Below are 27,410 nucleotides of genomic sequence, written 5' to 3'. Positions count from 1 at the left end.
GTCTCAAGACACTTCGGGCTCAGCCGTGGGTCCCCTTCCCCTGCCCTGCTTTTTTTTTTTTTTTCGAAGGAGGAGAGCTGCGTGCATCTTTAATTAGCACAAATTTAGAGAAACACAAATAAGAGACATGCCTGAAATAGTGTCGCCCCCGAGCAGGAGGGCAGCCGCGTCATGGAAAGAAAATAAAACCGCTTTTTATCTCTTCGGGCAATTTTTTTTTGGTGTTGTTTGTCTGCTTTCCGCGGCTCGCTCCGGCCCTGGGGAAGGAGCCCCCTTGGCCGCGGGGGGGACGAGCCCGAGGTGCGGGGCACGGCTCCGGGGACCACGAAACCCCCCCCAGGGCCGAGAGCCGGAGCCGGGCTCGCAGCGGGGCAGCGCCGTCGGGGGGCGGCCGGGCCGGGCCGGGGGCGAGGCGGGGGCCGCTCCCCTCCGCCCCCCGCCCGCCGCTCTCCGGTACCGGCGGGCGGAGCGGGGCAGGCCGGGCTCGGTGCCGGCCCTCCTCGCCCATCGGCCGGCCCCGCGGCCAGGCTCCACCTTCCGAGGGGGCCGCCGAGCTGTCAGGCGGCAGCACCGGAGCCGCCGCCGCCGCCGCCAGCGGAGCGCCCCCCCGGGCTCCGGAGCCCCCCCCCGCCGCCGTCCTGCCGATGGCCCCGCTCGCCCGCCGCAGCCTCGCCTCCACGTAAGGCTCCGCGGGCGGCCCCGGGGCCGGGGGCTCGGGGGGGAGCGGCGGGAGCCCCGAGCCGGGCGGGGGAAGCGGGGCAACCCCCCGGGGGCAGCCCCCAGCCCCCGCCGTCCCCGAGCCCGTCCCGGGGCTCCCGGCTGGCTTCGAAGGGGGCCGGGTGCGAGGGGACCGAGCCGGGCTCCCCCGGGGCGCGGGGGGCCGGGGGGTACGGGGTGGGCCGGGGGAGAGGGGCACCGAAAGGCCGGCGGGGACGGGGCAGCATCCCGTTGTCCCCAGGGGATGAGAAGATGGCTGCCAGCGAGCCTTCGAGGCAGCCCGGTGATGCCCGAGGAGGCTCCGTGCCACCGCGCCTCCACCGGTGTGTGGAGGTGCGTCGGGTCTCAGCGCTGCCCCCGAGCCGCGCGCCTCGCTGGGGACGCAGCCTGAGTCAGCCCTTCCTCCGCGTCGCCAGGCCAGAAAAGCCCGTCGGTGCCTTCCTCGTCAGGCAAAAATTGCTTGCCGTGGAGGGCAGGAGGACGAGGAGGCGCCCGGCAAGTCCGGCCGAGGGAAGGAGGCTGCCCGCAACTTGTTCTTCAGGTTGTGTTGGGGGATGAAAGGGGAGAAGGAGCAATTTCCGAGCTCCCGGAGAGCGGCGTTTTCCCACGCGAGGTGCGGCGAGCCCGTGGGGCTCTGTGCCGTGGGGTTCCCTGGGGGAGGCAGCTGGGTTTTCCTGCGCCCGCGGTGGGAATTTGGTTTGGGACGGGCGAGCTGATGGGGCCGGGGGTGCTGAGCACCTGCTTCACCGCCTGTCTCTGCAGGAGGCTCCTCTGCACACAGGCAGCCCGGGACCTGGGAAGTGTCCTGCTCAAAAAGCATCCGAGCTCAGATCCAGGCTGCTCCTAACTCAGCGAGGGAAATTATTCTGGAAAAAGGCAGAGGTCGGGAAGCGACGGCGGTGGGTGGCTCTCCTCCCCAGCTTTGCCGCTCCTCTGAACGCAGCAGCCGGGGCTGGGGAAGCATCCCTTAGTGAAACGTCGCCTGCTTTTCGTACAAGCCACCAGGGATGGATGCGCTGCGGCCGGGAGGCGGGCGTGGAGGCCCGGCCGAGTGCTGCCGGCAGATGTGTAGGGATGGACGAGGGATTTGAGTCTGCACGCCGATGGGTGCCCCTGCCAGGGCCCAGGGGGCAAGGCAGGGCAGGGGGAGCGGTGGGCAGCTGGCACCGTGCACCGAAAGGAGCTGCGTGAGTGGTGCTGGGCACGCCGTGCCGGGTCTAGCCCTTCGTGCTGGGTCTAGCCCTTCGTGATGCCAGCACGGCTTCGTACCAGGGTGCTCGGCCCCGCACGTGTGTTTTGGTGGTGGCGTGGGACCAGACAGCGGCGGCACTGGCTGCACGTGGGGAAAGGAAAGGGTAACGTCCATCACAAGGGAGCTGCGGAAAGGCAGAAGGGGAAAAGCCCATCCAGCGTGTGCGCCCGGGCTGGCCGTGGCAAGGCTGGCACAACGCGGAGAGTGCATTCTCGTGTGATCGCAGAAAATACTTGGAGCGTGACTTGGTCGGGTTTTGTTTGCTGCAGTGGGACAGGAGCGATTTACGCCCCACCCCCTGCCCCAGGGGCCTCTCCCCAGCGCACCACAAGCAGAGGATGGTCTGTACAAAAAGATGGGTTGGGCAGGCTGGAAAATGCCATCCCTGCGGGAACCCGCGCCGCCCGTGTCCTGGGAGGCAACGCTGCGGGGACTGGCTGCCGGGGCATGCCTGGCTCCAGCCAGCGGGCTCAGCCTCGGGGTTGGCAGGATGAGGCCCCGCTGGCATCTCCGCCAGGGGCTTGAGCGTTTGGGGCCCTGTGGGGCCAGGCAGGAGCCCCGCAGGCAGCTGTGGAGGAGGCGAGGCGAGGCAAGGCGGCCGCCCCGGCGCAGCACGGAGAGGGTGAGGGAGCGCGTCCCAAGAAGCACTCACAGCAAGGGTAGCCCAGCATTATTTGTAACCCCGGCGAGGGTGCTATTTTTAGGAAGAGGCAGATTTGATTTAATATCGCCTAATTTGCCGCTGACAATTCAGAGGCCGTCCAAATAAGCAGCAGCTGGATTCCTAAGGAGGCTTTTTCCTGCCCTTCCTGAAATCCGCGGCTGACATGCCAGAAGTGGCATTTGTTATTCCAGAAATTGCTGGGGGAAAGCCCCTGGGGACGGTGCAATTAGCTCCTCTTTGCTTTGCTTTTCTTGCATTGCTTCGTGGCGCCCCACAACCTCTCACTAAAAGGAACAAGAGGTATTTTTGCTGCCACCCATCGCAGGAGCGCAGGGCTGTCTGCAGGCTGTGACTGGCAACGGCCCTGGGTTGGCGAGTTTCGGTACTTCCAGAGGCAAGGAAGGGTTCAGGCTGAGGTGTAAACTGATTTTTTCTGCAAAGCCCCAGACCTCCGGGAAGGGGGGAGTGCCTGTCCCAGGGCCACAGCCCAACCAGCAGTGAGCGTCCCCAGGACGGGCAGCCCTAGCTCTGCTCCTCCAGGGAGCTGGAGGCAGCAGGCAGATCCCCCCCCTTTGCCTTTCCTTCTGTAGACTGAGCTAGCTCGACTCTCTCAGCCTCTCCTTGTATAAATTTGAGATAAAACAGTTTCTGGTCCAACTAAACAGCTCGTTTGCCTGGAAACAGAAAGCCTGTTTGCACTTGCGGAGGATTTCTGACAGACTGCGTTCTCCTGAGCCAGCCACGGGGGCACCTCGCGACAGACACCTCGTCCTGGAGGTGTTCAGACACAACATTTTGGCTTCGCCCTGGGGTGAAGATCCCTGGGAAACTGGTGCTTGTGCGGGCATCTTTCTGTAGCCAGAAGGAAGAAGCCCCACGAGCGTCATGCCCTGCCAAGCCCAGGGGACAAAGAGCAGGGGTTCCTAAACCAGTGCCCCCAGCCCCTGCTGCGGTCCTGTCAGCCTGGCGGCCCCGTGGATAAGAAGTTTCCCTGGGGGACAGATGTGTCCCCTCCCTCGGTCTCCGCCTTGGCCCCTTCTTGTAGTGGAGGGGGAAGCAGCAGCAGGGAAAGGGGCTGGGGGAGCCCAGTGCCCCGGGCACAACCCGGTGCCTCCACAGGCGACGAGCTGCAGGGGCTTCTCCAGAAAGCTGCTCTCTTCTCTGCTGCAGTGGCCAGAACCTCGTTTGCTTCCCAAAGCCCTGAGTGCCTTGCTCATACCATTCGAGCATCCCAAAGTCTTGACACCTGCGCAGTCCATTGAAGCGAAGGGAAGACAATGTGCACGCACTCAGCGTGTTTAATACTCCATTGCCGTGGCAGTGACTGTTCCCTGCCCTCTGCAGGGCTGCTGGGGAGGTCCAGCAGCAAAGCAGGGCTTGCTCCAAGCTGGAGCTCCCGGCTGCCAGCACCTCCGCCTGTCAGGCTCATTCAGCTCCAGCAAACGTGTGCCACGGGTGGGTGCCAGCCACACCAGGCTCTGGTTTGTGTCTCCCAGACGTGCAGGTAGCTCTCGCTCCGGCGTCTGGAAAACTATTCCCAGGCAGCCCCTGCTCTGCTTTATCCACTTACTCCTGACCCCGCAGCCAGCACTGAGCAGGGAGCTGGCCCTAAAACTGAGATCTAATTGCTCCTGTCTGCTCCTTGAAGAACAACCGTCTCGAGGGCCGTCTGCGTGTCCCCGGGATGCTGACATTTCCCCCCACATCTCAGCAGCTGATTCAGTTAAGTGAAGAAGCTAATAAATTTTGAAGCCTGCAAATTGATCGGCTGGCGTCTGTCACTTCGTTTGAAGCCCTCTGACATTTCCTCCGTGGCACAGCTTTTCCTAGCACTTTTCTTCCTGCGGGTTCTCCCGCACCCGATTTTTAACACAGGTTTTCATTAGGAATGATGATCAGCTGCAGGAGCCGGCTAAAGGCCAGCACCAGCTCTGTAGATGGAGATGCGATTTGTGAATTTCCACATTCATTCACATCTTCTGCCCTCCAGGCATCGTGAGCTTTGTCTTTTGTAATTAACAGCATTGTTCCTTCTGCTTGTATCGTGTTAAATTTTCTGGAAATTGCTGATGGGAAAACTCCAGCTAGGGGCACCAGGGCTTATATCACCGAGCATTTCCCATGTTGTTCCCATTGCCTTGGGAATCCCCCCCGCATGGGGCAGTCTCTCAAGCAGGGCAAGTCCCAGGTGCAAGCTCTGAGTGCTTGGGGCCAGCAGCGGGTCGGGGAGCTGGCAGTGCCACGGTGCCTCGGGATCGCTGCTGGGGAGAGGATGCTCATGGGTGATGTTCCCCAGCGAGCCTCCATTTGTCCACCCCGAGCATCCCTACGTGCCCGGTGGACGTCCAGCTCCTTTTCCTGCCTGCAGCAGTTGCCTTTTCCTCAGCTTGTGACCTCCACAGAGCCACATCCTCCAGGTGCCAGGAGCGGGGACAAGGCTGCTGCGAGGAGCTGGGCTCCAGCTCCGTGCACCCACGCTCTGCCTCCGTGGATCCCACCCCTCCATGGGTTCCCAGACGGGAAAGCACCTGTACCCCCTATTTCCAAGCTCACCAGCCCCGATGACCATAACGGTGGCTGTTTCTCCCCCAGGAGGGAGAGCTGGAGCCAGGAGGAAAGACGTGAGCTGTGGGGACAGCACTACTGACACCGGCCTCTCTTTCTTTACCACCCCAGGGAGGAGGCTGCTGGACGGGCACTCCTGCGGTGGCTGCTCTGAAGCCTTTGGATCTGCTGCCCACGGGACCGGAGCCCACTGCAGTGCTGATGTGAGCCTGGGCAGCTCCTGGTGCGGTTGCGGGTGGCCGTGGGGTGGCCCCGCCGTGCCCCACGATGAGCGACGGGGGCTGGATCTCGCTCAGCCCGGCCGAGTTCGCCCAGCTCCAGCAGTACACCGACTGTGAGTACCGCGGCTCCCCGCGGCGCCCAGCCCTGGCCGCAGGGACTGGTTGACGCCCCTCGGCTCCCTGCCCGTGTTTTTAAGCATCCGGGGATTTTTCCTGCGGGGTTTGGGTCTGTTTGGATGGAGTTGGGGTTCAGGGGGCTTGGCGGGGTACGTCACCCACAGGGGTCCCCAGCCTGCAGGTTTCAAGGGAAGCTCCACCCTTGCCACCTTCCCTTGCTGGCACGAAGGAGAAAACCCCCAGATACCCCCACTGAAGGTAGTGAGAGGTGAGAGCGGAGCTGCTTTGAAGGAACCAAAGGGCCCTGTCGCCACCCTGCAGTGGGGAGGGGACCCTTGAAGCTGGCGCAGCCGCACCCGGGAGCGCTGCGGACCCCTTCCCACAGAGCCCCCGCGACGTGGGATGCAGCAGCGCAGACGCGCGCTCGGCTCCATCCTTCCAAAGGCTCCCACATTCGTGAGCAAAACGAAATGCCAGCAAGGAAAGCAGGCGGGCTTTTCCCAAACATGCAGAGCTGCTCCACAGCTCAGCTCGGGCTGCCAGCCCTCTGTGATAATTTTACTTTTGCAGAGAAGGAGTTTTGCTTTTGCAGAGAGCAAATCGTGAGCCTCATAACATTTATACGATCAGAGAATCGCAGAATGGGTTGGGATGGAAGGGACCTTAAAGCCCATCCAGTTCCAGCCCCCTGCCATGGGCAGGGACCCCCCCACCAGCCCAGGCTGCCCAAAGCCCCATCCAGCCTGGCCTTGGGCACCTCCAGGGATGGGGCAGCCACAGCTCCTCTGGGCAGCCTGGGCCAGGGCCTCACCACCCTCTGAATGAAGAATTTCCTCCAAATATCTAACCTAAATCTAACCTCTGTTAGTTTAAAGCCATTCCCCCTTGTCCTATCCCTACACCCCCTGACACACAGTCCCTCCCCAGCTCTCCTGCAGCCCCTTCAGGCCCTGGCAGGGCGCTGAGAGGTCTCCCTGGAGCCTTCTCTTCCCCAGGCCCAACACCCCCAGCTCCCTCAGCCTGGGTCCATAGCAGAGGTGCTCCAGCGCCTTGCTCATCTTCATGGCCTCCTCTGTAGGACTTGTACTATAGGTCCATGTCCTTCCTGTGCTGGGGGCCCCAGAGCTGAGTGCAGGGCTCCAGGTGGGGTCTCACAAGAGCGGAGCAGAGGCCCAGGCCCACCTCTCAGCCTGCCCAGGTGCCCCTGCATCCCTTCCCTTCCCTTCCCTTCCCTTCCCTTCCCTTCCCTTCCCTTCCCTTCCCTTCCCTTCCCTTCCCTTCCCTTCCCTTCCCTTCCCTTCCCTTCCCTTCCCTTCCCTTCCCTTCCCTTCCCTTCCCTTCCCTTCCCTTCCCTTCCCTTCCCTTCCCTTCCCTTCCCTTCCCTTCCCTTCCCTTCCCTTCCCTTCCCTTCCCTTCCCTTCCCTTCCCTTCCCTTCCCTTCCCTTCCCTTCCCTTCCCTTCCCTTCCCTTCCCTTCCCTTCCCTTCCCTTCCCTTCCCTTCCCTTCCCTTCCCTTCCCTTCCCTTCCCTTCCCTTCCCTTCCCTTCCCTTCCCTTCCCTTCCCTTCCCTTCCCTTCCCTTCCCTTCCCTTCCCTTCCCTTCCCTTCCCTTCCCTTCCCTTCCCTTCCCTTCCCTTCCCTTCCCTTCCCTTCCCTTCCCTTCCCTTCCCTTCCCTTCCCTTCCCTTCCCTTCCCTTCCCTTCCCTTCCCTTCCCTTCCCTTCCCTTCCCTTCCCTTCCCTCCCCTCCCCTCCATGTGCCCACCACGTTCCCACCTGTGCGGCCGTAGCGCGGTGCCAGCAGCGGGGCTTCGACCCCGAGCAGGATGGGGCTGCAGGCAGGGAGGCACGGCAGCACCGCCGGCATCTTGTCCTGCCTCTTCAGAGAGCGGGCTCTGCGGTATTTAATCACAGACCATAAAACACCATCTGTAATGCCGAGTCCGTGCGCAACGTCTTCGTTTGGTTGATCAAAGTTTGGCAAGCGAGACTCGCTCGGCAAGCAGGGGGCGGCTGCAGCGTGCCTGGCGGCAGCTCCATAGGCGCTGCTGGAGAAGGAGCTGGTGTTTTGTACGGCTGTGAATATCCTTCCCTTCTCCAGACATCGCTCTGCCACCCTTGTGCAATCCACAAGGGGCTAATCGTGGAAATGGAAATGTTTTGAATGTCGGCACAGCTTTCAAGCGTGCAGAAGTTTTTTCTTTCCTAGACAAAGAGGTGCGTTTGCTGTCCGAAGGGCAGGAGTGTGGTGGAGGAGCCTTCCTCCCCCCTCCCCAGGGCAGAGGTGCGGGGTGCGAACGCGGCGTTTCCCACAGCACCCCCTCCCGACACTGGTGCGAACTGGGGTGTCTTGTGGGAACGGGGCCAACCTCAGACGACCCCCAACCCGCCCCAGGAGCTCCCTGGGGTCCTCCCCAGCCCTCAGAGCCCCCACGCCGCTCCCTGGCCCTACCACCACCCCCAGCATGTCCCCGTCCCGAGTCCTGGATCGGTGCCCGTGAAATGGGTGCCTGGCAGTGGTGCTAGGAGGGCAGGTCCTGCTCACAGGGCTTTGCGCTGCTGTGGGATGCTTGGGGGAGGGTTTCAGGCGGCGGGGCAGCCCCCCAGCACACTGCGTCCCTCCAAAAGGGAGAAAAGTGCAGCACAGGTGGCCCCTGCCCAGGCAGGCAGGGGACCTGGGGTTCCAGAAATTGTGGATCAGCAAGGAAACTTGTTGCCAGCGGTCTGGGGGCAATGGGGAACCTGCTGGTGCCCTGCTCAGTGCGATGTCTTTGTCTCCCCAGACTCCACCAAGAAGCTCAAGGATGTCCTGGAGGAGTTCCACGGGGATGGCGTCCTCTCGAGGTACAACCCCGAACAGGTACGGCCCTTTTCCCTCCAGCCTGCTCGGCCGTGCCGACGCAGGAGATGCTGCAGGGAGCCCCCGGCTCCTCAGCTGGCTCCCCAACCCCATCCCACCCCCTGCCACCGAGTCCCAGCACTGCAGGGACCCTTGCGTCATTCTGGGGCATCTCCTTGTCAGGCAGAGGCAGGGAGGGGGTTTACTTTCTCTAACCGCTTACATACGCTTCCCCCAGAGCAAATTATTTTGCTGTTGCCAGTGCAAGGACCCGGCAGGCCCTCTACCTTGTCACACTTGCCAAGGGAAGGCCAGGGTTATTTTTTCCAAGAGGTGCTTTTAGAGAGTCGTTAGTGTGCCAGCATGACAGAGCCTTTTCAGAGGGGCCGTAATCACTAGAAAGGAGGTGAAATGAGAAAATCGGCAGGCTGAATGCAGCGAGGAGGGGCAGCCGAGCTACCCGGCTATTTAAGCTCACGGTGGGACTCCAGGATGCCACAAAAGGAGATTTCTCTGTGCTGCCCCCCAAAATGCCTCCAGCCCTGGTGGCACCAGCCCTAGCATGGCCCCAGCACGCGGGCAGCCTGGGGCCCCTTCGCATCCTGCGCTCCTGCAGCCGCCAGCACCGCGTGCGCAGGGCCAGGGGGGTCCCAGGCGGCACGGGGGAACATTTCTCCCCTGCTGTTAAACCTTCGGGCTCCTCTGGGCCTCGCCGTGGCGGTCCTTGCCCGCCGCCACCAGTGGGTGCCTGAGGGGGCGTCTGCGGATGCCCAGCACTGGGGGCTGCCCCCAGGCCTGCCCCATGGAAGCTGGGTGCTGGGGAGGCAGCAGGCGCGGGGGCCGGTTTGTGGAGGGGACCCCACACACGGCAGCAGGGAGGGCAGGGGGCTCTGCCCCCGCCGCGTGCCCTGGGCCTCCCCCACAGCCTCCCCTCCGCCCTCCCCAGCCCATCGACTACGAGGGCTTTCGCCTCTTCATGAAGACCTACCTGGAGGTGGAGGTGCCCGAGGAGCTTTGCCAGCACCTCTTCACGTCCTTCAAGAGGAAGATATGCCAGGCATCCCCCGAGGCCCAGCGCCAGAGCCCCGGCGTCCCTCAGTTTGGTGCACTCGGTGAGCCGGCTCTGCCCCTGCTGCTGGGTGCCCGGGGGGGCGACACCGTCCCCGTGGTGGCACAGGGGCAGGGGCCGCGGTGGGGACACTGGGTCCAGCCCCAGCGGGGCTGCCACAGCCTGGATCCGTGCCATCGGCTCCCCCCAGCCCTGCTCTGCACCAGGAAGGATGGGGCTTTCCCCGGGATGGGGGACCCAGGGGGCTTCGTGGCACTTATCCCTCCACTTCCTCCACGCGTTCAGAGCCAAAGTCACTTGATGCTGGCATCTCCATCCAGACCGAGGTGGCCTGAGCCCCTGTCACAGGTACCGATGCTGGTGGCCACGAGGTGTGCGGCCCCCGTGCAGAGTGGGGTGGTTGGCTGGGGGCTGAGCACCCGACCCGATGGCTCCGTCCCCTGCCTGGTGGATTTGCAGCGTGTGGAGACATCTGCTGAGAGCTATTTAAACTGCAAAACAGATAAGAAAAGCCTCCCCTGGTGCACGCGAAGGATGTGTCAGCCCCCTGCACAGCGGCGGTCCTTCCCCCAGGGACGCAGTGGGAGCCACCAGCCGTGCCGGAGGGTGGGGGGCAGCCGTGGTGCGGGACCCCCAGTGAGCCCCAGGCCGGGATGCCAGCCCACTTGTGGGCAAGCAAAGAGGACGCGGTGGCTAGCGGCCGGCAGCCGGGCGGGCAGGGGGTTCCTGGAGGACAGGGCTAGCGGGGGAGGCAGACAGGTGCCCCAAGCTCATGGGGATCCATCCTTTTTGCAGGGATCAACGGGAAAACGCTGCTGAGTGCCCTCGGGCGGCACGCGGCTGAGCCCAAGGGCTGCCACGGCAGCACGGCCGAGCCACCACCGGCGTCCCTGAGCCCGGCATCCATCACCAACGCCTCGCCCAGCTGGTCCCGGTCATCCTCCCAGAAGTCCACCACTGGCACCCCCTCCGCTCACAACTCCTCAGGGTCTTCAAAGGTCTCCTCGGGTTCCCTGCTCAGCCCACAGTCGCCAGGTGAGCTCGGCCAGGGCTGCACAGGGGACAGGTGGCAGGGTGGCTCCTGCGGGATCCCCACGCTGCCGGTGGCATCCCCGGGGCAGCGGCGGTGACTTTCCCAACTGGGAGGCTCCCCAGGGCCTCAATGCCTGTGCTTTGCACACCGATGCCACCGGTCCCGAGCCACAGAGCCACTGCCACTCAATGTCTTAATTACCTGGCAGCAGTTCCTAGGGAGAGAGGTGTTAACGAAGTGACTCACTGCTGCGCCGGGAGCGAGCGTCCATCTGCTGCGGGTGACACTGGCAGTGCCAGCATAGGTTGTCCCCTTCCCTGGGGACAGGTGTCATCACTCAGCCCCATGTCCCCCCATGCCACCCGAGTCCTGCGGAGCACCCCGGAGAATCCCGCAGCCCCCTCCTGAACGTGCAGCCCTAATTCTCTCCCCTCCCTCCCTGCCTGCAGGCTCGAGGAGCTCGGAGAAGAGGTTGCCCTTCAGCCTCCGGAAAAGCCACAGTGCCCTGAAAGCTGCCCCCCTGCACCCCCCGGCCTCCCTGGCTCAGGTGGTCTACTTGAAGGACATCGTCTGCTACCTGTCCCTGCTGGAGAGGGGACGGGCGGAGGACAAGCTGGAATGTAAGTGGGACCCCGGGGGCCGCAGGCTGCCAGTTACTGGGTGAACTGGGAGGAACTGGGGGGGACTGGTTCCTGGAGAAGGTGCAAGGGCCAGACACGCTGCGTCCTCCTCTCCCGTCATTCCTGCCCCAGGCCAGGCCGTGGCAAAGATGAGACCACGGGATGTTTTCCCAAAAAAGAGCAATATTTCAAAGAGGGAGAAAGTGAAGTGTGGGTATTTGTTGCTGATCACACCGATGGATCGTTTCAGACGTGGCGTTGTAATTAACTGATGAAGGCATGGCCAATAGCCACTGCAGGGTGGGCTGCGTGCCCACGCTCTGCTGGGGACCAGAGCTAGGCTGGCTGCAAGCCTGCGGGGCTGCAGGGCTGGAGAACAAATGCGGGACTAGAATTAAACCCTCGTGATCCCTGCTTTTGTCCACCACCACCACCCCAGTTTTATTCCCTGGTATTCCCTGGGTTAATGCCACCACGGGGGGCCTGGGGACCTGACAGCAGGTATTTGGGAACTTTAACTGGGCTTGAAGGTTGTCCCAGGTGGGACCAGCGTGGGCTGGTGATGGCTGTGGGCACTGAGGGATGCTGAGCAGGGTCTGGCCGTGACCCTTCCTGCCAGGATCCCAGAGGAAGGCATGGGCACTGGCTGCAGCAGCCCCACGGGTAGGTGTGTGGCCTGGCATACATTTATCTTTCCCTCTTGATGGAAATTCAGACCCTTCCCCAAGGAAAAGAAGGGGCAGAAGCACGCGGTGTGGGGCACCAGGGCATGGGGGGCCATGGGACAGGTCCAACCTGCCACGGCTTTTCTTCTCCCTTCAGTTATGTTTCGCCTCTATGACACCGATGGGAATGGCATCCTGGACAGCTCGGTAAGCCAGAGGGGAGGAGCCTGGGGTGATGCAGGGTGTCCTCTCCGCGGGCGCAGGCGGGCTGGTGCAGGGCAGGCTAGTGGCACAGAGGATGAAGGCAGGGTGAGTCATGGGATGGGACAGGACAGGACAGGACACAATACAATACAATACAGTACAGTACAGTACAATACAATCATTAGGGTTGGAAAAGCCCTCCAAGACCATCTGGCCCAACCACCCCCCTACCACCAGTGTCACCCACTGAACCATGTCCCCAAGCACCACGTCCAACCTTTCCTTGAACACCCCCAGGGACGGTGACGCCACCACCTCCCTGGGCAACCCGTCCCAACGCCTGACTGCTCTTTCTGAGAAGAAATGTCTCCTCGTTTCCAACCTGAACCTGCCCTGGCGCAGCTTGAGGCCATTCCCTCTGGTCCTATCACTGGTTATCTGCGAGAAGAGGCCGACCCCCAGCTCCCCACAGCTTCCTTTCAGGCAGTTGCAGAGAGCAATGAGGTCTCTCCTGAGCCTCCTCTTCTCCAGACCAAACACCCCCAGCTCCCTCAGCCGTTCCTCACAGCACTTGTGTCCCAGGCCCTTCACCAGCTTCGTAGCCCTGCTCTGGACACGCTCCAGGGCCTCGATGTCCTTCTGGTAGTGAGGGGCCCAAAGTCACAGAGCGTGCTCCTGCTCTGCAGCATCTAGCAGCAGCTAAAAATATTCACCCGTGGCCAATTCTGGTTCCAAGTCAGGTACCTGTATTTGAGAAAAGGAATTTTGGTGCACAGGGAAGAAAAAAAGAACAACAACAACAACAAAAGTGATGTTTTCTCTGTTGTCTGTGGGTATTTCCCTCAAAACCCCTTGTTTTGCCAGGGTGGTTTTTCCAATGGATAACCCACTGCAGTTTTTGGGGGGGGTTCTCCAAGCAAAAAGCAGCTCCCTGCCGAGAGCTGGGGTGCTGCCAGCCTGCAGCTTGCGTGGGCTTGTGCCCAGGGCAGCCTTGGGCGCCTCAGGGCCTCTAAGGCCTGCAGCTGCCCCTCACCTCCCGGCATGGCTGTGTCCCCGTGCACAGGAGCTGGATCGTATCATCAACCAGATGGTGCACGTGGCCGAGTACCTGGAGTGGGACTCCACCGAGCTGAAGCCCGTGAGTGCCCAGCAGGGGCCTGGGGGACTCGGGGCCGCGCGCCGCACCGCTGTGCCACCGCCTCTCACCGTCCCGCAGATCCTGAAGGAAATGATGGAGGAGATCGACTATGACCACGACGGGAACGTGACGCTGGAGGAGTGGATCCGGGGCGGCATGACCACCATCCCCTTGCTGGTTCTGCTGGGCATGGAGACGGTGAGGCTCACTCTCACGCTGCCGCCGGGCCCTCTCAGAGGACCTGGAGGAGGCCGCGGCGTGGAGCGAGGCCGTGGCGCCAGGAGCCACGGGAGGGCAGCCTCCCCTCGGCAGCCCACATGGGCCTGGCTTTGCTCCACACCATCGCAGTGTGCTCCAGTTCCATGCATGTTTAACCCAGGAGACGAGCACCCAAAAAAATGCCAGGTCCCTCTGCTGGGGCGGGATCCCAAGAGCGGAGCTCGGGAGGTTTCCACCCTCTTTATTTCCCTTTCCCGTTTTTTCGTCCTGCCAAGCTTCATGTCTTCAAGGTGCATCCAAGTCCCTGGACACCTAATGATAGTTTGCAGGGAAAGTTTGGGCTTTTTGCCAGTTCTGGGGTTTGCTTTCTATGGAGCTGCGAGCGGGCAGATTTTCAGGCAGGAAAACTCAAGCCATCAGGGAATTTTAAGTGGGAGATCTTCAGGCAGGAAAACTCAACCCACTTAAGTGGGTCCTGGGAAGTATTTGTGCCCAGATTTAAGAGATGTGCTCACCCAGCGAGGGTTTCAGCTGGCTTTATTTGCTCTCCCTGCTCAGCAAGCAGCTTTGCACGGCAAATAAAGTAAAGACGACGTGAAGCCGCTTGCAGGAGGGAGCCGGTGTCTGGTGAGGGTGATGGGCACATGGTGGCGGTGCCCTGGCCCCAGATGTGGCATCACCTGCAAAGTGTCCCCGCTGCCAGGCCAGGAGCTGAACGTCCCTGGGGAGATGTGCCGAGCACTGGGGGCAGCATGGGTGTGGGGGGCATACCAGGGAGGGAAAGGGAGCAGGGAATGACCCCCCACACACACTCTGCCCTGTTGCCCTGCAGAATGTGAAGGACGACGGGCAGCACGCTTGGAGGCTGAAGCACTTCAAAAAGCCTGCCTACTGCAACTTCTGCCGCACCATGCTGCTGGGCGTCCGCAAGCAGGGCCTCTGCTGCTCCTGTAAGTCACGTCCACAGGACGTCCCAGCACCCCATCCCCGCCAGCGCCCAGCAGGGCACCCAAGGCTCACGCTCGCCTCCTCCGTCCCTCCTGCCAGTCTGCAAATACACCGTCCACGAGAGGTGCGTGTCCAAAGAGATCGCCTCCTGCATCAGCACCTATGCCAAGTCCAAGAGAAACACCAATGTGAGTAGGTGGCCGGCGCACAGCACGTCTCTGGCCCTTCCATCTCCTGCCCCAGTGTCTTGCATGTTTTGTTGTTTGTTTTTTTTTTCTCCCTGGGGTTTGCAGCTCTTGCACGTTTCCAGCCTCGGGAGCCCCATCCCTGACTTGGTTCCGCAGGGGAGCGGGTGCTTAGAGGGGGCCGGTGGCCCCGGTGTGCTGCACAGGGCAGCGGAGACCTGTCGTGGCTGTGCCGGGGCGTGCTTTGGAAAGGGCAGTGCCAGCCAGCACCCCATGAGACAGCCCCCCCCAAATCCCAAATCCAGGAAGTAGCCACAGAGCCAGAGGGGAGGCTGGAGGGCTTGTGGCTGCAGCATCCCCCCCCCCGGCCTCTCACAGGTGATGCAGCACACCTGGATCGAGGGCAATTCCCCCGTCAAGTGTGACCGGTGCCACAAGAGCATCAAGTGCTACCAGGGCATCACCGGCCTGCACTGCGTCTGGTGCCAAGTCACTGTGAGTAGGCAGGGGCAGGTGGGCTGGGGGGCGGCTGCACCGTGCTGCCACCTCCGTGACGCCGCTCCCTGCCTCCCAGCTTCACAACAAATGCGCCTCTCACGTGAAGCCGGAATGCGACGGGGGCCCTCTGCGGGACCACATCCTGCTGCCTTCCTACATCTGCCCGGCGGTCCTGGTACGTGGCCGCCTGGCCCCACGGCCCCACGCCCGGCCTGCTGCCCTGTCCCCACGGCCTCCCCACCCACCCCTCGCCCTGTCCCCCAGGAGCGGCAGTCCCACTGCCGGAGGTCTGAGAGCGACTCCCCGGCCGGCACCAGCCCTGAGGACAGCCAGAGCTTCAAGTTCAATGCCACCACGGCGGACGGGCAAGGTCTGCAGGTAGGGTCCGGCACCGGGCCACGGCCAGCCCTGCCGGGCCAGGCCCCGCGGGGGCCGGGCGTTTGCAGCCTTCGTGCTTTCTTTCTGCCTCGCAGATCAGCCCCAGGCCCGGGACGCACCCCCTGCTGGTGTTTGTGAACCCCAAGAGTGGAGGAAGGCAAGGGGAGCGGTAGGTGTGCCCCTGTGCGGGGACAGCATCCCTCCCTGGCCCCACCGCCGGGGTCTGCGTCCCGTCGGGATGCCCCAGCCACTAGATGTGGACTCTCCTCCGTGGCATCCCTCACTCTCTCTCTTTCCCCAGGGTCCTCCGAAAGTTTCACTACCTGCTCAACCCGCGGCAGGTGTACAACCTGGACCGTGGCGGGCCCACTCCCGGGTACGGAGGTGCCGCGGCCACCGGCAGCCGCCCCAACCCGCCCCGGCACCCCCCTGCCCTGCTCCGTGACCGCCTTTCTCTCTTCGCTCCGTCCAGGCTGAGCTTTTTCCGGGACACTCCGGATTTCCGCATCCTGGCTTGCGGAGGGGATGGCACCGTGGGCTGGATCCTGGACTGCATAGGTGAGCAGGCAGCGGGAACACCGTCTGATACGTAGCCTGGCTCCTGCAGAGCGTCCGTTCCCGTATCCCCTGCAAGAGCTGTGCCTGGGCCCTGCCACCCAAACAGCCCCTGGGCTCTGCTGGCGTGAGGAGGGACATCAAGAGGAGCAGGGAACAAGCCCAGCCTGGGCGCTGCCCCTCCAGCGCTGCCCCAGACCTCTTTCTCCTTGTTCTGCAGACAAGGCGAACCTGCTGAAGCACCCGCCGGTGGCTGTCCTGCCCCTGGGGACAGGCAATGACCTGGCCAGGTGCCTGCGCTGGGGAGGAGGTGAGGCTGTGCGAGCGTTGCCCTGGGGGGATCCAGCCCAGGGGTGCCCCCGCATATGCCCATGGGGTGCCATCCCGGGGCAGCACCTCACTGGTGCCCCCCCACCAGCCCCAGAACCACGCAGCACGGCTCTGCTCCCCTTCGCCCTCATCCATCCTCCTCCAAGGCCTCTTCTGTCCCGTCCAGGCTACGAAGGAGGCAGCCTGATGAAGGTCTTGAAGGACATCGAGCACAGCACCGAGGTGATGCTCGACCGCTGGCAGATAGACGTGATTCCCAGCGACAAGGAGGCCAACGGAGACCCTGTCCCGTACAGCATCATCAACAACTACTTCTCTATTGGGGTGGTGAGTAGCAGGGCCACGCGAACGAGGCCGGCCAGAGCAGGAGCCCAGCAGAGCGCCCCGGCACAGCCACAGCCCCAAACCTGCCTGGATCGTGGCTTTTGGGGTGATCCCTCAGCTCCTGGGAAATGCTCCTCAGCCGGAGCGAGGCTGCCCAGGATGCCAGTTCCCACCACCTCTACCCACCTACTCAACCCCAAAATGCTCTGAGGCAGCTAAAAACACCTCTGGTGCTTTGCTGCCCAGGTAGGGGCCCGGGGGTGCCACCACCGTGTTGCCTACGTGAGGGCACCGCTAGACCCAGGCTCCTCGCTGCGCCCAAAGGGACGGGAGCGCCATGCTCCCCAGAGCCCTGTGCCGTCGCGGCCAGCCCCAAAAAGCCAAGCTGAGCACAACGTGGGAAAGCAGGAGCAGGGAGCAGGCCTGTGCTCCCCACCGCCTCCTCCGCTCCTGGGTGCCGGGTGGTGGGCAGGGAGGCTTTGGGTTGCAAATGGCCCCTGCGCTGGGTTCGGCCTTGGGCTTCCCCGCGTCCCCCCGCCCTCTCTCGGCAGCGTTTCCACTTGGAGCCTCTATGAGGAGGGAAGGAGGCCAAGTGTGCTAATTGTGCCTTGCTTAACGAGCCCATTCAAAGCTCTGCAAGCAGCCCTGGCCGAGGCTGCCCTCTCAGTTACATGGGAAGTACCCGCAGAGGTCCTGAGCCTCTCTACCAAGCCGCCACCTCGTGTGCTTCCAAGGCCCACGTGTGGCTCTGCGGCAGTGTGGGGCACCCCCCGTACACCCCCAAAATGGTGCCCGCCAGCCTCGGGAGCCTCATCCCAAAGCCAGGCCCCTTTGTCCTGCTGGAGCGGTGCCCGGCTCCGTGCCGGGGCTGCACGGCCTCGGGTGGTGCGAGTGGGGCTGCCCCGCAGAGAGCTGCGTGCTGGGGGCAAAGCGCCGAGCTCCCGCATCCCATTGCGCACACGGGGAGGGGGGGCTCTACTTCCCAGCCCTCTCACTACCATGCCGTGGGTATCTCTGCCCTCCTCTCCGTGCAGGATGCCTCCATTGCCCACCGCTTCCACGTCATGCGAGAAAAGCACCCTGAGAAATTCAACAGCAGGTAAGCGCTGCCCGGCTGCCTTGCCGCCGCCGTGGGGCTGCCCGGTGTCCCCCGGCGCCGAGGGGACGTGCCGGAGCCCCCTCCCCTCCCACCACCGCCACGGGCAGGCTCCTCTCGCCCCTCTCCCCGTGGGACTGGGCAGTTCACGTGGCAGGCTGCTCGAACTTGGCGGTGCGTCTGCTTGCGTTCATCACGCTTTGTAATTAGCGAGGAATTCAGGACCAGCAGGAGCAGGCCGTGCGGCGAGGGCAGGGCAGGGAGCAGGTCACGGCTAGCTGCGGTCCTGCCAGAGCTTCGCAGAAACGGCTCCACTGGGGGAGGCCAGGGGAGGCCGGGGTGGCTCACGTCCCCATTGTGGTGGCTCCAGACAGGGTCTTGCAGCCCCTCTCGCTGCCGCCTGCGGGGCGGGGGGGAGCTGCCGCCCCCAGGGAGGATGCTCACGCTGCTCCTTGCACCCCAGGATGAAGAACAAGCTGTGGTACTTTGAGTTCGGCACGTCAGAAACTTTCGCCGCCACCTGCAAGAAGCTCCACGACTACGTCGAGGTGGAGGTGAGTTTCCAGGAAGGGGCCTGGCTCCGTCTGGGAAGATGGGGCTGTTCGGGAGGTTTCGCCGAGGTCTCTCAGTCGGTGTCTTTGGAGCTTCGGGGAAAGGGTGCCGGGACAGCTCTGACACCCCGGGGTGGTGGCAGGACCTGGGTGTCCCCCTGTGGGACAGGTGTGTACAAGGCCCAAACCTCTGCAGTCCCCGCAGCCAGGCTGATAATGATCAAAATAATTAATCAATCAAATCATTAATAATTAAATTATCAAAGAGCAGGAGCAAGAGTTCCCGCTTGTCCAAGCTGAAGCATCCCACAGACCTGCCACCCACCTCAGCAGCTCCCTGTGCCGAAGTCCCCTCGTCCCTTGCCCTCTTAGCTGGCAAGCTGAGGGAGCAGCCCTCAGTGCTCCCGTGGGATGTGCTCAGCGGCAGCGTGTTGGGGAGGGTCTCCAGGGGCTGGGCACGTCCAGGGAAGAATTTTGTTAAAGTCTGTGCGTCGGCAAGGCGGCTGCTCTTCAAACACAGCCCGCATCTCCAGTGAGGAGCTCGCTGCAAGGCCAGCCAGCTGCAGGCAGAAGAATAGCCCTGTATTTTTCCCCTTCCAGCTGAATTTGAGAGTGTGCCTGGAATATTCTCTCTGTAAACTCCGTGTCTGCTCACAGCCGTCTTTGGATTACATGGAAACAGCCTTTAATTAGAGGAGGGAGGAGGGACCGCTGCGTGCCAGCGGTTGCTAAGAGCTCTGTCATTTTGCAGTTTGCATTGGTGGGGTTTGTGCTGGGCTTTGCTGCAAACTTCCGGCTCGCCTTATCTCTGCATAAATGCCCCCTTTTAGAACTGAATCTTGAGGGCTACAGGAAAAAAAAAAAAAGAAAAGAAAAAAAAAACAACACAACTGTTGCTGTTGTGGGTCTGGCTGTGCTGCACACGGAGCTGTTAGCGCGGCGTGGGCATCCCGGGCGGCCAGGAGAGCTGCCGAGTGCAAGCAGCGTGTGAAGAGAGGTTTTGAAGCCTGTGTCTACATGGGGAGCTCCAGCCCCCTCCTAAATCCTGCAGGGCTCCAGCTCTGCCCTCCAGATGAGACGGGGCAGGAGCTCCTGCCCCGCGCTGCCCCGTCAGCTGCTACCGCCACGCACGTGGGTGCCCAGGAGGGTGAGACCCCAGCCCCAGGGCCGGGGGCTGCTGGAGGATGCCCCCGGTGCCCCTGCCGTGCCGGCAGGAAAGCGTTAACCCGGCAGCTTTTTAAGTTGAAAGTAGCAGCAGCCCGTCCTCCCTCCAGCTCCGAGGCAACTGTCATCTGTGCAGAGAAATGGCAGTTTTGTTTTGGAAATTGGCACTCGCTGCGGTACAGCTCCTGGAAATGAATTTGCTTTTTCCCCAGCTGCAAATTTCTACTTCCAGCGTCGCTGCCAGCACGCCGTCAGCTGCCCCAGCTCAAAGAGCCCATTGTAGCACGCTGGCATGCAAACAGAGGAGGGCTGCAGAGGGAGAAACTGCTCCTGCTCGCTGGCCCCGCGCCAGGGTGCGGGTGTGCGGCAGCGTGCCCGTGCCCGCAGCCCCGCGGGACTGCACCCGCGGAGGTGCCCGCGCCGTCCCCCAAGTCCCGCGATGGACTCGCGGAGATGCAGCTGCGGACGAGGTGCTCAAAGCCCACGGGAATTAACGCCTGGGGTCGGGGAGGGGGCGAGGCTCTGCCCGGCCAGAGCACGGGGTGCGTCGTCCGCAGTGCCCGCGAGGAATCGCGGACCGCTTGCTCAGCGTCCGCTGCTCGAAGCATCAGTCCCACAAGTCGTGGTGTTATTAAAATGTGTTGGGAAATAAGTGAAACCCAGCCTCAGAGAGGCATTTTTTGCAAACCAGGAGATGATGCCTGCCTTTTGCTTTCACGGCAAGGCTAAAAATAAGATCACTGACACGAGGGGAGGCAGAGGAGATCTGAACAAACAGAGATGCTCGCTTGTGTATGCGCCCATCTCTGCCGGCCAGCAAGCTCAGCTACTGAGGAATGCTTATAGAAAAGTGTATTAAAAATAAGCTTGAAACCTTCACTCAGCTCAAGCAAAACAACAGAAGTCAAAGCAGCAACGGGGTTTTATCGGCCAACTCACATTCCTCTTGGCAAAGCAACACAGGGAGCAGAAATTCCTTCGCATCACCAAAACGCAGGGAAAAATGTGCCGGTGTTTGCTGAAGTGTAGCCTAGCAGGTAGGGAGCAGATGCTTGGAAAGAAATACAGATGCTTCAAGGAAAATACAGATGCTCTAGCGAAAATGGAGTTGAAAGTGAGAGACGGCTGCTTCCTACGGCAGTCCTGACTTCAGAGGGATGCAGACAGAAGAGCTCTTGTTTCTTCAGACCTAAGGCTCCATCCTTCCTGGTGGAGGACGAGGTAAATGCCATGTGCTGGGCATCCTGAATGCAAGACCTGTGGTGAAGGGCTGCGTTGCCACATCTGCTGCCCCCAGCCATGCAGGACAGCCACAGCCACCAGATATTTCACCCTTTTTAGGGCGCTTTCAAATCCATCAGTCCTGCCGTGTGAGCGTGAAGTGCCAGGCACCAGCCTGTGCACCAAAAACGGACATTTTTCCTCCGTCACCTTTCTTGTAATCCCCTCCCAGTCATTTCTAGTTTCCGACAAGGCAAACTGTTTTGGGGTTAGCCTTGGGGCAGCCACACTGTAGGGTTCGCAGAGCTCGGGTGAAGCAAGGGGAAGGGGGAGGCTCGTGCTGGAGAAGCTCACGAGGTTTTTGTGGGGCCGGGCTGGTCCTGCTTGCTCAGGTGTCTTGTGTCCGGCAGTGCGACGGGACCCTGCTGGACCTGAGCACCACTTCCCTGGAGGGCATCGCCGTCCTCAACATCCCGAGCATGTACGGCGGCTCCAACCTCTGGGGCGAGACCAAGAAGCAGCGCGGCTACAACCGGGTGAGCAAGAAGGCACCGGAGAAGCTGCACGCCACGGTGGTCACCGACGCCAAGGAGCTCAAGTTCTGCGCGCAGGGTGAGCAGGGGGGGGCCAGGGGTGCCCGGGGAGGGGTCCCTGCGAGCTGGGGAGGGCAGGGGGCTCTGCCCACCCCGGCCTCACTTCTCCAGGGCCACTGGTGCTGAGGAGGGGCAGGAAGCAGAGCTGCAGAACTGGCACAAGCGGCTTTTTTTTAAGCTTCCCCCTGCCACAGTGCCATCAGCCTGGCTGGCTTCTTGCAGGGAACGGCTCGTTAGCTGCGAGCTCCAGCTCCCGGAGCCAGGGCACCTGCAAGTGGCAGAGGGAAAAAAGCAGCCCTGCACTCCCCGGAGGCACCGTGCCCGCCTCGTACCCCTGCCCAGCACCGTGCCCGCGCCCCGGCCAGCGTCTTGCAGCTTCTGCCTTGTTACACCCAGCACCAATGTGCAAAGGGCTGGCGGAGGGGCAGTGCCGGGACCCGGGTGCTGTTTCAGGCAGGGAGATTTACACTCTCGAGATTTTGTGGGAGCTCCCTGCCCGACACGGGGCACTGAGCCTATCGGCCGGGGGGGCTCGGGTGAGCTTGGGGGGACGGGTTGTGTGCGGGAGCGCTCAGGCCGCCCATGAATGAAAGCCAGACGGGTTCAGGCTGGAGAGCTCAGACTCGGACGGTTTCCTGGGCCGGAGGCAGCCTGCCAAACCCGGGGGACAAAGCAGGAGCTTTGCTGCAGGCTCTGCTCTGGAGCCAGACCCGGTATTTTGCTGCTGTAGGCAGATGGCTGGCTGTGCCCTCCTCCGGCCAGCGCTGCCTGCTCACAGTCCAGCTCCAGAGGGGGGCTTTTTGGCACCGGGCTTGATGTTAAATCGCTTTGAAAAAACGAGCACGCTCTCACTAGCCACCCGGGGAGCATCCCCGGGGGCCGGTGCTGCCCCAGGGCCCCACCATCAGCCAAACAAGGCGCAGAGGGGATGCCCCAAGCGGGGACGCAGGGATGTGACGGCTCGGCCCCAACTCATGTCCCTCTCTTGCAGACCTCAGCGACCACCTGCTGGAGGTGGTGGGGTTGGAGGGCGCGATGGAGATGGGGCAGATCTACACGGGGCTGAAGAGCGCAGGAAGGAGGTTGGCCCAGTGCTCGTCTGTCACCATCAGGTATTTGTCCCTGTCCCGGCAGAGCGCCCAGCGGGCAGCAAAAGCTGGCACCTGCGTGACCCCGCGCTCCCTCTTGCAGGACCTCCAAGCTGCTGCCCATGCAGGTGGACGGCGAGCCCTGGATGCAGCCCCCCTGCACCGTGAGTCCTTGGGGAAGGGGTGGCGGGGCCGGGGGTGGCTCAGCTCCCGGGGCTTGGTGCAGGGAGGCTCTGTGCCCTGCTCCTGGGTGCTGAGCTGCTCCCTCCCGGGCTGGCTGGGGCTGCTCTGTGGGGCCCCCGAGCCAGGGGATGCTCGGTGCCTGGCCAGAGCGTGACTCACCCCTCAGCTGGTTGGGAGCTGCTCGCCGATCTGTGCTCTTCGTTTATTTTTAGGTCAAAATTACACATAAAAGCCAAGTGCCAATGCTGCTGGGCCCTCCCCAGAAGAGCAGCTTCTTTTTCCTGAAGAGGAGAAACCGAACTCGAGATTAACCCGTGCGCAAGGAGCTGCAGTCCAGAGGCACCCAGCTGTCCCAGGCGTCCCGCGGGCTGGCGACCTTCATCTCCGCGCCCCTCCTGACCCCTCTCTCTGCTTTGGAAACGCCGCCTTGGAAAGCAGACCCGGGCTGCGAGGGGCAGGAGGGGCTCCCGCTCACCCCCAGCCCCCACGCCGCGGTGGGGGGACGAAGCCACCCCAGCCCCGTGGGGATGCTTTGCCCTGGGAAGGGCTCAGCGGCTCCTTCCCGGCCACCACGGGCATTTTCTGCGATGGGCACAGGCAGCCGGGCGTGCAAGGAGCGCGTTCGCTGGAGCGGCGCTAGGACTGTGTTTTTTTCCCTTAATTTAAATAACTGCCCCCTTCCTCCCGCAGAGCTGCAAACGAACGTGCTCCTGAGAAAAAAGCCAAGCTTCACTTATTTATTTGTAGCCCTCTCGAAGCACACTTGGTGTTTTGCTGCACTGGCTTTCTGTCCACCAGACCTACGCATCTGAGAAGTTATTTATTTTCGTAGCCCAGGGGAGATGGCATCCTGACCCTTGCTTCCCTCGCTGCCACCAGAGCAGGCTTTCCATGCCTTGGGCTAGCTTTTCTGGGTTGTTTTGAAGCAGATGCAAATGCGGTGTTCGCTCTCAGCCCTGGAAGCTGCTTCGGAGAGCACAGCCTGTGGGGCAGGTTGTGCGGGGATAGACCTCGTTTGGGACCTGGGACGAGCCCAGGGCAGAGAGAAGGAGCAGGCGTTGGGGTGGGGGAATGGCCAGGAGGGGACCCCCTGCCAGCAAACCCCAGCTCCGCGTTGGACTTTGCGTCTGGGTTTGTATTTATGTATTTATTCAACATGCTTGGGGCAGGGGGGGGGGGCTCCAGGAGTCGCTTCCCTTTTACGAGGTGAGTTGGACACGATTGCCACCCCCTTTCTTGCTGACTGTCCTGCCAGTGCCCTGGCATAGGCTGCATCCGTGGCGCCTCCTGCCTCGCTCGGGGTGGCTCAATGGGGAGCTTCTCATTGCCCCAAACCTCCCAGCCCGCGCAGGGGGCTGGGGACAGATGTCCAGCAGCTCCTCTCCCCTGGAAGTGTCCCCTTTTTGCACGTCCCCAGCTGCTTCTCCAGGACAATGCCCTCCCAGCGGGGACCAACGCTGGGTCCAATGCTCAGACACTGCTGGGTTGCTGCGAGGAGCAGCAGGAGCAGCCGGCCCTTGGTTTCGTCACAGCCACGTCTCTCCCTGAGCCACCCCAAAGCCAAGGACGCAGACCTGAGACCCAGCTCTTCTCCCAGGACGCGATGGGGACCAGACAGCGGACACGGTCACGGAGGGTGCCATGGTCTGGGTGCATTCCCTGGCTCACAGCGGCAGGACCAAACCCCAGGAAGGCTTGCTGCTTCTCCTGCAGGCACCAGCTGCCCTGCACAGCGGAGAGTGGCTCCCAGATCAGCCTCCCCTCCCCAGCAGCTCCCCCGGGCCCGGTGGGGTGCCCTGCTCTGCTGCCATCATTAAGTTTCAGAGTTAACAGCGAAAGGGAGTCGTTCGTCATCCTCCTCGGGTACAGACACGGTGGCTGCAGGTCCCGTGCAAGCCCCTGGGTAGGAAGTGATGTCCAAGGGCAGTGGCCAGCGCACACGAGCGTGTCCCCCGCAGCTTGTAAATGTGCCCCCCCCTCCCCTTAGCCAGGGCGGCCGTTAATGAGTAGCCAGGTGGCAGTGTACGGGATGCGCGCCAAAATAAACCCCAGTTCTCATGGAAGTGCAGCCTCCATTTCTCCGTGCCCCTCCTTGATGTTATCTGGGAATCTCAACACTGGCATCTGGGGAGGATTAAATCAAAAAACAACTGAAAAACAAAACAAAACAAAACAAAACAAAAACAAAAAAAAAACCACCTCCAAACCTCTGCTGGCAGCCTGGGCAACAGGCGGGCTTTGCTTGGTGTGACGAGACGTGAGATCGGGGGCATTTGTAGCAGCAGATTTGGCTCCTTTTCCCTGCCCGCTTGGTCTGGACCTGTTGTTTATGCCGTGGCTATGTGCCTGGAGGAGAGCAGCAGGTTTTTTTCTCCGCAAACCTGATCCTTGCACCTGGTCCCGCTTCGCTGGGTTCGTGCTCCGGGCAAAGAGCAGCACGCGGGCCGTCTGCTGGGCTCTTGCGCTGGCGGTGGCAGCGGAGCCGAGGCAGCAGTGCTCTTTTGGCTCCTGTGCCCCGCAGGACACGACGAGCCCCCCATGTCACTGCGACGGTGACACACCAGCACCGGTCTGCCACAGCTCTCCTGGGGACGTCCTCTCCTGGTGGCAGCGAGACGGTCCCCAGGGGGGCGTCTGCCCCACGGCGGCGCTGCTGGGGTGTGCCTGAGCCCCAAGCCTGCCACCTCCTCCACGGGACGATGGCTTGGGTCTGCTCCCACTGCCATGCCAAGGGCATGAAGCAATGGGGCCGGTGGCTGACTGGTGCCTGAGGCCAGCAGCACAAAGGTCTGCCCCCCGGGAGCCCCGCAGGGACGGGGGCAGCAGCCCGCCCGTGGCAGCGCAGAGGAAGGACACACCGCGTGGCGCTTCGGGCCCCCAAACCCTCTGTCCCCCTCGGTGTCACCCCCATTGGTACCCCAAAGGCTGCAGGACACAGTGGGGTCCCTGCCCTCCCCCAGGGGGGCTCCAGCCCTGGGCTCCCACCGCGTCCGCAGCCTGCATGGCAGTAGCGTGGCGCTCGGTGCGGTGCGCGTGTTGCCGTGTCCGCCTGGCCCGCCGCGGGCTTCTGTCCAATAAAGCTGGTGACGAAGCACTGCCTGGTCCTGAACGTCGTGTCCCCGGGACCTGGCCAGGCGTGGGGGCCCCACTTTTGGGAAAGCAAAGGGGCCATGCCCCACTGAGGGCACCCGGGTGGCAGGATTTCCTGCGTCACGACAGAACCGCGCAGCCGAGCTGTGTTCGTCGGGAGGTGCGATGGGCAAAATTTAGAGCCTGTGATTTGTTGTTTTGTTGTGTTTTTTGTTTGTTTGTTTTGTTTTGTTTTGTTTTTTTCTGAGTAGGTTCTAAGTTTAGCAGGCACCGGTCACCATCCCTCTCTCGATTGGGGCTGCTCGGGCGCTTCAGCTTTTCCCAAGGCACCACGAGGAGACCCCAGGGCACCCTGGCACCTGGCCCTGCTCGGGTGCAGCCTGGAGGGAAGGGCAGGGCCAGGTGGGCCCCCAGGGTGCTCCCCCCTCCTCTGCAGCAGCCACCTGGGCTGCCGGGGGTCCCAGTTCTGCCCACGTCTGCCTGCGACCCAGCTCATCCCCAGCAGCACAGCGTGCTGCCTGCCCGTGCTTTCATCGCCTGCCCGACTGCACGTCAGCTGCTGATTTTACCGGCGGTGATTGAATCCTTCTTGCCCACACGCGGGGGGAACGTGAGAGCGCCGGCTCCTGCAGAGCCCCCCGGGAGCACCCCCCACGCGTGTCCCCAGCACGCAGGCACCTCGCTGCTGGGGCACCGTGGCGGCTCCCCTGTTCCACGCAGGGCACGGCGAAGAGACGAAGCGCCTGCAGCTCCCAGCATCATCCCTGGGGAGCAGTGGTGGCCCTGGAGGATTCCAGAAGCTCCCCACTATGCCAACAGCCACAGGAAAATTCCTAAGATGTGCTGGGCAGCCGTGCCGGGGCACCCGCAACCCCATGACCCCCTGAGGATTTCCAAGTGGCCAGGGCCAGGCCGTGCGGAGAGGCTCCCAAAGGTCCAGGCACCCTGCTGGGATGCAGGCAGGAGGCCCCACTCCTCCCCAGTCCGAGAGGGACGGCAACTGCTGAGCTCTCCCTCCATTTACCCTTCCCAACAGGGGATTGTCTCAGTCTTGCTCTGCAACAACAGCGGACCCTCGCACAGGTCAGGGGTCCTGGAGCGTGGCAGCAGATTGCTGTGCAAACGGCTGCGTAGAGATGGGGAAACTGAGGCACCCGGCCAGGAAATGCTGCGGTGGGGATACGGGCAACCCATGGCTGCATGGCTCTGTCCTGAGCTGGCGGCCAGACCTCCGAGCCCCTGGCAATCCTAGGAGGGCTGTCTGAGGGCTGCAGGTCCCCCGTCTGTTTGGCAAAGGGGGTTTTGACCCACTTGCAGAGAAGCCTTCTCTCCCGGGTGCCCCTGCTCTGCCCTTCCCACGGCCCCAGAGCCCACCCAGGTGGGAATTGCTTCCCACGGGCCCCTCCAAAGGCTCCCTCTCAAAGGCAGCCTCGGCTGCAGGCTGCCTGGACGGGAAAAAAAAAGCACAAGCGGGCACTCGGATCGGCTCAGGCCAGGCTGAGGGGAGGGGGCTGGTAGGGAGACCCCTCCTGCAGGGAGAGCCCCCCCGCAGAGCACCCCCACCAGCACAGGGACGCACACGCAGCGTGAGGCCTGCAGCCCACCCAACTGCAGGGCTCTGCGGCAGGTGCTCAGCCACGAGGTACGGGCACCCCGGCCCCGGCCCCCGGGCCGTCCCACCCCCCCCCAGTGCCCCCCTTCGGCCCCCCCAGGGCAGGCGGCGGCCCCTTTAAGCGCCGAGCTGCCCCCGCCCCGCCCGCCGGCCCCTTCCCCCTTTCTATTTTTTTATGAATGAAAAACGGCCTCGGCGGGGCCACGCAAATCGCGCCGCGCCCATTGGCTGCCGCGCGCCCCTCCCACCCCGCCGGCCTCAATGGGGCCCTGGGA

The 27,410-nt window shown here is 62.8% G+C and overlaps 1 protein-coding gene across 3 annotated transcripts; it reads left to right on the top strand.

The window, feature by feature from the left end:
* The first annotated feature begins 366 nt into the window (after positions 1-366).
* Positions 367-25,527, top strand: LOC106039158 (diacylglycerol kinase beta). 3 transcript variants are annotated; one of them, XM_067002165.1, is made up of 25 exons: positions 401-679; positions 5,310-5,532; positions 8,316-8,392; positions 9,318-9,483; positions 10,236-10,475; positions 10,923-11,093; positions 11,916-11,965; positions 13,026-13,100; positions 13,179-13,298; positions 14,152-14,269; positions 14,367-14,455; positions 14,831-14,947; positions 15,027-15,125; positions 15,215-15,328; positions 15,424-15,497; positions 15,630-15,704; positions 15,801-15,886; positions 16,104-16,193; positions 16,380-16,540; positions 17,572-17,636; positions 18,097-18,187; positions 20,980-21,181; positions 22,154-22,274; positions 22,354-22,414; positions 22,646-25,527. In XM_067002165.1, exons 2-25 carry the CDS (start codon positions 5,466-5,468, stop codon positions 22,742-22,744), a joined length of 2,628 nt encoding a protein of 875 aa, XP_066858266.1. In that variant the 5' UTR covers positions 401-679; positions 5,310-5,465; the 3' UTR covers positions 22,745-25,527. The 3 variants fall into 3 exon arrangements, with proteins under 3 accessions (XP_066858267.1, XP_066858266.1, XP_047933284.1); XM_048077327.2 differs by lacking the exon at positions 401-679 and having other exon boundaries at positions 5,514-5,532; positions 8,316-8,376; XM_067002166.1 differs by lacking the exons at positions 20,980-21,181; positions 22,154-22,274; positions 22,354-22,414; positions 22,646-25,527 and adding an exon at positions 19,561-20,954 and having other exon boundaries at positions 367-679.
* The last annotated feature ends 1,883 nt before the right edge of the window (positions 25,528-27,410 follow it).

This window comes from Anser cygnoides, chromosome 9 (genome assembly GCF_040182565.1).
Source record: "Anser cygnoides isolate HZ-2024a breed goose chromosome 9, Taihu_goose_T2T_genome, whole genome shotgun sequence".
Classification (NCBI taxonomy): domain Eukaryota; kingdom Metazoa; phylum Chordata; class Aves; order Anseriformes; family Anatidae; genus Anser; species Anser cygnoides.
This window is presented reverse-complemented; position numbering and strand designations above follow the sequence as displayed.

Excerpts from the sequence above, each read along its gene's own strand:
- LOC106039158 (XM_067002165.1), top strand. The coding sequence starts at position 5,466 with ATGAGCGACGGGGGCTGGATCTCGCTCAGCCCGGCCGAGTTCGCCCAG. Across the intron at positions 9,484-10,235 it reads CCCTCAGTTTGGTGCACTCG|GGATCAACGGGAAAACGCTG; the intron begins GTGAGCCGGCTC and ends TCCTTTTTGCAG. Across the intron at positions 21,182-22,153 it reads GCTCAAGTTCTGCGCGCAGG|ACCTCAGCGACCACCTGCTG; the intron begins GTGAGCAGGGGG and ends CCTCTCTTGCAG.